The sequence below is a fragment of the Penaeus vannamei genome, chromosome 40 (assembly GCF_042767895.1).
Source record: "Penaeus vannamei isolate JL-2024 chromosome 40, ASM4276789v1, whole genome shotgun sequence".
NCBI lineage: Eukaryota > Metazoa > Arthropoda > Malacostraca > Decapoda > Penaeidae > Penaeus > Penaeus vannamei.
This window is the reverse complement of record NC_091588.1, coordinates 21,497,221-21,507,220: the sequence shown is the minus strand read 5'-3', so window position 1 is coordinate 21,507,220 and position 10,000 is coordinate 21,497,221. Positions and strand designations below refer to the sequence as shown.

Sequence of the window (10,000 nt, the reverse complement as noted above, 5' to 3'; positions counted from 1 at the left end):
ACACCCCAAATGAACCCCACACACAAACCTCAAATGAACCTCACACAGACCCCACATGATCCCCACACACAGACCCCACCCCATAAATCCCACATGAACACCCACGCACACAAACCTCACATAACCTCTCACACAAACCCCCATTAACCCCACACGTACCCAACGAACCTCACACAAACCCCATGAATCCCACACATACCCCATGAACCCTACACAAACCCCACGAACCCCACACAAACCCCACGAACCCTACACAAACCCCACATCAACCCCACACAAACCCCACACAAAAACCCACCTGAACCCTCGGATAAACCTCACTCCGGGCGGCGTGTGTGCAGCGGCTCCTTATAAGGGCCTTCTGCCTCCTGACGCTCTCAAGGTCGACCTTCGCCACCACGACCTCGACCTCCTGCAGGGAATAAGGTGCTGCTCGACCCACGATGGAGCCGTTCAGGGCGATGTACGCTTCTCCTGGGTAGTAGCCTTGGCCTCCTAGGGGTGAGAGAAGAAAGATAAAGGGGGAATAAGAACAATTGATAGATAGATAGCTAAATGAATGAGGAAGGGGAATTAGAAAAAAAGAAGATGAAAGAGGAATTAGAAGTTGATAGATGAGAGAAGGAAGGTGAAGGGGGAATAAGAAAAATTGATAGATAGATAGATAGATAAGAAAGGGGAATTAGAAAAAAAAGAAGATGAAAGAGGAATTAGAAGTTGATAGATGAGAGAAGGAAGATGAAGGGGGAATAAGAAAAATTGATAGATAAATAGATAATTGAGGAAGGGGGATGAGAGAAGGAAGGTGAAGGGGAAATAAGAAAAATTGATAGATAGATAAGAAAGGGGAATTAGAAAAAAAGAAGATGAAAGAGGAATTAGAAGTTGATAGATGAGAGAAGGAAGATGAAGGGGAAATAAGAAAAATTGATAGATAAATAGATAATTGAGGAAGGGGGGATAAGAAAAATTGATAGATAGATAGATAAATAAGAAAGGGGAATTAGAAAAAAAGAAGATGAAAGAGGAATTAGAAGTTGATAGATGAGAGAAGGAAGATGAAGGGGGGATAAGAAAAATTGATAGATAAATAGATAATTGTGGAAGGGGGATAAGAAAAATTGATAGATAGATAGATAAAATATGAAAGGGGAATTAGAAAAAACGAAGATGAAAGAGGAATTAGAAGTAGATAGATGAGAGAAGGAAGATGAAGGGGGAATAAGAAAAATTGGTAGATAAATAGATAATTGAGGAAGGGGGATGAGAGAAGGAAGGTGAAGGGGGGATAAGAAAAATTGATAGATAAATAGATAGATAAGGAAGGGGAATTAGAAAAAAAGAAGATGAAAGAGGAATTAGAAGTTGATAGATAGATAGATAAATGAGGAAGGGGGATGAGAGAAGGAAAGTGAAGGGGGAATAAGAAAAATTGATAGACAGATAGATAGATAAGAAAGGGGAATTAGAAAAAAAGAAGAAGATGAAAGAGGAATTAGAAGTTGATAGATAGATAGATAAATGAGGAAGGGGGATGAGAGAAGGAAGATGAAGGGGGAATAAGAAAAATTGATAGATAGATAGATAAATGAGGAAGGAGGATGAGAGAAGGAAGGTGAAGGGGGAATAAGAAAAATTGATAGACAGATAGATAGATAAGAAAGGGGAATTGGAAAAAAAGAAGATGGAAGAGGAATTAGAAGTTGATAGATAGATAGATAAATGAGGAAGGGGGATGAGAGAAGGAAGGTGAAGGGGGAATAAGAAAAAATGATAGATAGATAGATAGATAAGAAAGGGGAATTAGAAAAAAAGAAGATGAAAGAGGAATTAGAAGTTGATAGATGAGAGAAGGAAGATGAAGGGGGAATAAGAAAAACTGATAGATAGATAATTGAGGAAGGGGGATGAGAGAAGGAAGGTGAAGGGGGAATAAGAAAAATTGATAGATAGATAAGAAAGGGGAATTAGAAAAAAAGAAGATGAAAGAGGAATTAGAAGTTGATAGATGAGAGAAGGAAGGTGAAGGGGGAATAAGAAAAACTGGATAGATAGATAATTGAGGAAGGGGGATGAGAGAAGAAAGATGAAGGGGGAATAAGAAAAATTGATAGATAGATAGATAAATGAGGAAGGGGAATTAAATAGAAGATGAAAGAGGAATTAGAAATAGATAGATAGATAAATGAGGAAGGGGAATGAGAGAAGGAAGATGAAAGAGGAATTAGAAAGAAATTTAGATAAATAAGAAAGGAGAATGAGAAGAAAGGAAGAAAGGGGAAGGAGGAAGATGAAGGGGGAATTAGAAATATTGATAGATATATAGAGGAATGAGAGAAGGAAGATGAAAGAGGAAATAGAAAAATAGATAGGTAAGTAGATGGATATTTAGGTAAATAAGAAAGGGGAATGAGAAAAAAAAAGATAGAGAAAGAGGAATTACAAAGATAGATAGTTCGATAGATAGATAGATACATGAGGAAGGGGAATGAGAAAAAAGAAGAAAGGGGAATTAGGAAATTGATAGATGAATAGATAAATGAAGAAGGGGAATAAAAAAGAAGATGAAAGAGGAATTAGAAAGATAGATATTTAAACAAATAAGAAAAGGAAGTGAGAAAAAAAGAAGAAAAGGGAATGAAAGAAGGAAGAAGATGAAAGAGGAATTATAAAAATAGATAGATATATAGATAATTGAGGAAGGGGAACGAGGAAAAAAGAAGAATAAATAGAAATTACAAAAAAAAAAAAAAAAGATATTTAGATAAAAAAGGAAAAGGAGAATGATAAAAAAGATGAAATAAGAATTAGAAAAATAAATAGATAGATATTTAGATAAATAAGAAAGGGGAATGAGGAAAAAAGAAGAATAAATAGAAATTAGAAAAATAAATATAGATGTTTAGATAAATGAAGAAGGAAAATGAGAAAACAGAAGATGAAGGAGGAGTGATAGATATTTAGATAGATAAGAAAGGGGAATGGGGAAAAAAGAAGAAAGGGGAATTAGCTAGGAATGAGGGAAAAATGATGAAAGAGGAATTAGAAAAATAGAAAGATAATCAGATGAATAAGAAATGAGAAAGAGCAAAGGAGGCAGAAGAAAGGGGAATTAAGGAAAAACTGGAAGATAGAATGAAAGAAAAAGGAGGATGAAAGAGGAAGTAGAAAAAATGGATAGATATTTAGATAAATCAGAAAAGAGAATGAGAAAATAAGAAAGAAATAAGGAGAATCAAGAAAAATAGATAAATATTTAGATAAATAAAACAGAGGAAAGAAAAAAAATGAAAAAGAAAGGACAAGAAAAATAGATCGAATTTGAAATTGATATGAAAAAGGAACAAAATAGATCAAATAAACGCGGATTTTTGTTAATTAATAGATGAATAGATGAACAAATAATATGCACAGGTTATTCATTTTTCAATCATATTCGTTTCTTCAAATGAGTCATTGATTTTCAGTTATATAAACATCTACAGTAGTTACACATTATACAGTCATACAACTTATCTACTTTCAAGCTTAACCATTTCTGTATACAAATTATTCATTCTCACTTATATCAATTCTTGCATATAAGTTATTCATTCTCAGTTATACGCATTTTGCAACACAAGTCATTCATTCCCATTTATACGTATTTTGCGACACAAGTTATTCATTCTCAGTTATACATATTCTGCGACACACAAGTCATTCATTCCCATTTATACGTATTTTGCGACATTCATTCTCAGTTATACATAATTTGCAAAACAAGTCATTCATTCTCAGTTATACATATTTTGCAACACAAGTCATTCATTCCCATTTATACGTATTTTGCGACATTCCTTCTCAGTTATACATATTTTGCAACACAAGTCATTCATTCTCAGTTATACGTATTTTGCGACATTCCTTCTCAGTTATACATATTTTGCGACATTCCTTCTCAGTTATACATATTTTGCGACACACAAGTCATTCATTCCCAACTATACATTCTCCACACCCATCCATCCATTCACCCACTCTCTACCCCCATTCACCAACCCTCCTACCCCCCCCCCCCCACCACCTTATCAACCTCCCTTCACTTTCGCCTCACTATCGCACTCACCATCAAACCCTCTCTGATTAGCATAGAGGTAGCAACCCCCGCTCTTCATGGTGGCGCTGCTGACGAGGCTGACAGCTGACTCAGGCCGTTGGAATTCTTCATAGGCGCCGAGGCAGTTGCTGATGATCTCTGCTCCGTCCAGGTACTGAGGTATGTGAGGACTGGAAAAGGGGTGAAGGGGGGGTTGAGGGGGTGGGGTTGGTGGAGGGGGGGGGGGGAGGGAAGGGGGTTGGTGTGAGAGGGAGGGGGAGGGAAGGGGGTTAGTGGAGGGGGAGGGGGGAGGGAGGTTAGTGGAGAGAAGGGGGAGGGGATGAGGGGGTGTTTAGGGGTGGGGTTGGAGGTGGGGGGAGGAGGAGGAAGGCGAGGGTGTTGAAGGGGGATTGGAAAGGGTGTATGAGGGGGAGGGGGTTGGTGGAGGAGGAGGGGTTGAAGAGGGTGGTGTTGGAGAAAGTGGAGGGGGGTTGGGAGGGAGTGGGGAGTAAGGGAAAAGGAGAGTAGGGGGGTTGGGCCTCCTCCCAACACCCTACTCTCCTCCAACCCTTTTCTCTCAGTGAGAGGTTGGGGGGTGCAGTGGGAGGAAGGGAGGGGAAGGGGGTTGGGAAGGAGAGGTCAGAGGAGGAAGGGGAAGTGGGGTGGGAAGGGGAGTAGCAGGAGGGGGATGAAGTGTTAAAGGGGGTTGGGCGTGGGGTTGAAGGAGGGAGAGGGGGTTGGTGGAAGAGGGGGAGGAGGGAGAGGGGTTAGGAGGGAGTGAGGAGTGAGGGAAAAGAGTTGGAGGAGGAGAGATGGGGTTAGGAGAGTGGAGAGTAAGGGAGAGAAGAGGAAAGGCGTTTGAGGACGATGGTTGTATCAAAATGAATTGGTATTTAGATCTTGTGAATTTTCTTTTCTATTTTATGTCTGATTGACAGAAAGTGCAGGAATAAATGCATATATATATATATATATATATATATATATATATATATATATATATATATATATATATATATATATATATATATATATATGCATATATATGTATGTATACACATACACACATACACATATATATATATATATATATATATATATATATATATATATATATATATATATATATATATATATATATATATATATATACCATATCCTGTACCATTTTCTGACGGCAAAATGACTCAAGAAAACAAAACAAACAAAACAGAAATCGAAAAAAAGGCATAAGTTGACCTCTGACCTCTCAGGATTATACAGCTCCTCGCATATTTCGAAGCCAATGCATGTGTCACAGGTCTCCAGAAGGGCATCGCCAAAGGGCACTGTGGTCTGACCTGTGACCTGGGTGATGCAAGGGGGTAGCTTGTGGTCCTCAACTTGTCGTACCTGTAAGGAAAGGGTTAAAGAGGGAAATATGAGAGGAGAAGGTGAATAAGGGGAGAGTATGAGGGGAAATGTGATGAGAAAATGTAAAGGGTGGATACTGTGAGGGGAAATTGTAAACAAAAGAGGGCAGCTTGAGGGGGGAATGTAAATACAACCTCCTCAACTCATAACCCCGCCCCTACAGCCACAAATCCACTCCCCTCACAACCACAGATCTACTCCCCCACAACCACTCTCCCCACAATCGATCCCTCCACAACTAATCCCCCTCGACCCTTTTCTACTTCTCCACAACCATTCCCTCCTATGCCCCTCCCCCTCCTCCACAGCCCTTCCCCACTCCCCCCACCCCTTCCCACAGCCCCTTTTCCCATTCCTCCCCCAAACCGTCCCGAAACCCCCAACAACTCCCTCCTCCACAAACCTCCCCCTCAGCCAACCCCCATCCCCCACCCCTCCACAACCTTCCCCACCCCCACTCCCTCAACCCACCCCTCCCCAACCCTTCCTCCCTCCCCCACCCCTCCACAACCTTCCCCAACTCTTCCTCCCTCCCCCACCCCTGCCCCCTATTCCCCACAACCCCATCCCCCCCCCTTTCCTCCCTCCCCCACCCCTCCCCAACCCTTCCTCGCTCCCCCACCCCTCCACAACCCTTCCCCCCATCCCCCACACCCCAGCTTACCTTAGCCCAGGGCGTGAACCAGCGCGTTTCGGAATAACCGGCAGAACCATCATCAGCGAGAATCATTTTGGGTCGAATAAGGAGAATCTTCCTATGGAGGGTGAGGGAAAGAGGAAGGAGAGAGGGAGAGAGAGGGGGAAGGAGGGAAGAGAAAGGGAGAGAGAGGGGGAAGGAGGGAGGAGAGAGGGAGAGGGATGGAAGGAGGGAGAGAGAGGGAGAAGGAGAGAGAGAGGGAGGAGAGAGGGAGAGGGATGGAAGGAGAGAGAGAGGGAGGAGAGAAGGAGAGGGATGGAAGGAGGGAGAGAGAGGGAGAGGGATGGAAGGAGGGAGATGAGAGGGAGAAGGAGAGAGAGAGGGAAGGAGGGAGGAGAGAGGGAGAGGGATGGAATGAGGGAGGGAGAATGAGAGAGGGAGAGAGGGCGAAGGAGAGAGAGGGGGGAAGGAGGTAGGAGAGAGGGAGAGGAATGGAAGGAGGGAGAGAGAGGGAGAAGGAAAAGGGGGGAAGGAGGGAGGAGTGAGGGAGGAGGGATGGAAGGAGGGAGAGAGAGGGAGAAGGAAAAGAGGGAAGGAGGGAGGAGAGAGGAAGGGAGGGAGAAGGAGAGGGGGACAAGGAAGGATTTGAATGAGGGAGAGGGAGGGAGGGAGAAGGAGGAAGGGAGGGAGAAGGAGAAGGAGAGAGGGAGGGAGGGGGACAAGGAAGGATTGAATAAGGGTGAGGGAGGGAGGGAATGGAAGGGAAGTAGAGAGAGAGAGGGAGGGAGTGCGATAGAGGAAGAGGGAGGAGAATGGAGAGAGAGGGAGGGGGAGAGGGAGAGAGAGGGAGGGGGAGAGGGAGAGAGAGGGAGGGAGGGAGAAAGGGAATACGGGATTGAGGAAGAGAGAGAGAGAGAGAGAGAATGATCAATAATATTTAAATATGGTTCACGTGAGGAAAATTGATAAAGTGATAATGTCAATAACAACAGCACTGAGATAATTGAATAAACAAAAATGATAAAAAAAAAAACACTATCATAATCGTGATAGCAACAGTAATTATAACTGAAATAATAACAGCAACTATAAAATTCAAAATAACTCTTTCGCCAGTAAAATTGTAAAAATAAAGCCATCTAAAAATGATAAATAAATAAATATATAAAAAAAACATTATCAACAATAACTTATCATAAAAAATAAAATCTCAACCTTCCTAGATCAACTTTCTTACCTGTTGAGAAAAATGAGCTTGCAATTATAAACAACATCTTTGTGCACGACAGGTAAGCCAACGTCAACGATAATATCCTCGCAGGTGGGGTGTTGGAGCAGCTGCGCCAACACCTGCCAAGCATGCAGCTGTGTGTCGCTCTCGTGGTAGTGGTCCCCGCAGCTGTATCCCCTGAGGGTGAGGAAGAGGGGGTTTTAGGGGCGTGGGGAGTGTAAGAAAGAAGGTGATTGGGGGCACAAATACGTGTGTATATATGTATATATATATACATACATATATATATATACATATATATACATACATATACATAAATATACATACACACACACACACACACACACACACACACACACACACACACACACACACACACACACACACACACACACATATATATATGTATATATATATATATATATATATATATATATATATATATATATATATATATATACATACATACATATCCAGATATATAAATACACAGATACAAAACGCGCGCGCGCGCACACACACAACTATTCATTTTCATGGAAGACATCATACTTGTTCGGAGTGCCACACATGATGAGCTTGACGCTCGTTTCGGTGATTACGAGCTCAGTTGTCAGCAGATTTAAGAGGACCTTTGAGACACTACGCTATTTCAGACACCGTCAACTCGCTTAACAATGCCACTCGTCAGCTTTCCATTTACACAGAGACTAACTCACAACTCATCGCCCGGGAACAGCACTTTACCCTCCACCTCGCTCACGTTTCCCTCTGTCAGTCCCGTGTTTGTTTGTTTGTTTGTTTGCGTCTCGCCTGAACACCCTCACCCACTCATCCCTGCCTTCCACGGTACAGTCAAGCCGTCCCTTGTCCCTCCACATGCACTTGAGTCCAAAGTCTATATAAGTACTTATAAGTACTTATATAGACTTTGCTTGAGTCCTTCATCCCCCGAATCTCCTACGAGACAGAATATGCCTCTGTTTTCCCCTGCCAGCGCCACCCTCCCTCTACTCGTTGTGGGATTCTTTCCCTACTCCCCGCGGCCTATCCCTCCTGGTCCCCCTGTCCCCTGTCCTTCATCCCCCGAATCTCCAGCGAGACACAGGATACGCCTCTGTTTTCCCCTGCCAGCGCCACCCTCCCTCTACTCGTCGTTGGATTCTTTCCCTACTCCCCGCGGCCTATCCCTCCTGGTCCCCCTGTCCCCTGTCCTTCACCGCCTTCGAGCCCCATACCTTCCCCTTTCCCTTTAACGATTCCTTCTATGGGTTGTCACCTGACCATGGCATTGCCCTCCGATCACTCGACCACAGACTAACAACATTCCACGATAACTGGTATATAACTTGGGTCTCCTGCGAGCGACAGACAGACAGACATCACCATCCGATCGGACTGAACCTCTGTCCATCACCTGCACCGGACTCCCCACAAAAGACCCGTCAAGCAGAGATTTTCGGAGTCTGTCTTCCCAACGCAAGATTCTGTCTCACGCCCGGAGCGACCCTGTCTGCGCCCTCAACGACTCGGCTACGTTACAGTGTGGGGGTGTGTGGATACATACACACAGATACACACACACACACACACACACACACACACACACACACACACACACACACACACACATATATATATATATATATATAAATATATATATATATATAAATATATATATATATATGCATATATATATATGTATATATACATATATATACACATATGTATGCATATCTATCCATACACATATGTATGTGTGTGTGTGTGCATATATATATATATATATATATATATATATATATATATATATATATATATATACATATATATACTTATATACTTATATACATATGTGTGTACATATATACATATATATACTTATATACATATGTGTGTGTGCGTGTATTTGTGTGTGTGCGTGTATTTGTGTGTGTGCGTGCGTGTGTGTTCCCCCGCCTACGGCCATCGTTATACTCACGTTATATCCATCTCGGGACCGCATCTATACCTCGCTCCCGCTACCTTGGCTCGAGCAATGGACTGAATAATACGGTCCAAATTGCCTTGAAAATCCATGGCAAATTGGCTTAAGGTACATGCTGCTACGACGGCCGTCCGCCTCATTTTCTTGTTATCGTATCTGTAAAGATGTAATTATTATTAGCTTTCCTGAGATTATGTTTTTAATAGCGTTGGTTAGTTTGTTTGTTAGTTGGTTAGCAGGATTACTGAGAAAGAAATATTAATCGATTTTTTTATGATTTTTACTTTTTTTTAATAATAATTACATCAGTTACCCCTATCGCCTTGGCAATAGGGGTGACTAATATAATTATTATTACCTTTATTACCTCCGTCAAGGACATATTTATGACGTCACCAGTGTACCTGAAGTGATTGTAATGTAGTTCATCAAGTGTGAATATTCTTATCGCATAAAGGTGCTGTCACACTTGCACTTTTTCCGTCAATTTTTTAACGATTTTAATTTACGTAAATACAAACAGTCTCTAATATAGCTCTTGATTTGACTTTGCTTGGCTGAAAAAGTTGACGGAAAGGTTTTCAGACGGAAACGATCATTATCGTCTGACTGGAAAATGGAGAATTCGCTCGAAAATGGACAAAATTTCCGGAA

At 41.9% G+C, this 10,000-nt stretch overlaps 1 protein-coding gene across 2 annotated transcripts in view; it reads right to left on the bottom strand.

Annotated features, from left to right (window-relative positions):
• Positions 1-10,000, bottom strand: part of LOC113802814 (glutamine-dependent NAD(+) synthetase) — a 43,582-nt gene that overhangs the window by 26,732 nt on the left and 6,850 nt on the right. For both annotated transcript variants that reach the window (XM_070117519.1, XM_070117518.1), the window contains exons 2-7: positions 9,341-9,502; positions 7,366-7,536; positions 6,156-6,246; positions 5,325-5,470; positions 4,109-4,269; positions 299-495 (exon numbers count right to left, since the gene is read on the bottom strand). In XM_070117519.1, coding sequence (XP_069973620.1) covers positions 299-495; positions 4,109-4,269; positions 5,325-5,470; positions 6,156-6,246; positions 7,366-7,536; positions 9,341-9,486 — 912 coding nt within the window. In that variant the 5' untranslated portion in view covers positions 9,487-9,502. The remainder of the gene's footprint in view (positions 1-298; positions 496-4,108; positions 4,270-5,324; positions 5,471-6,155; positions 6,247-7,365; positions 7,537-9,340; positions 9,503-10,000) is intronic.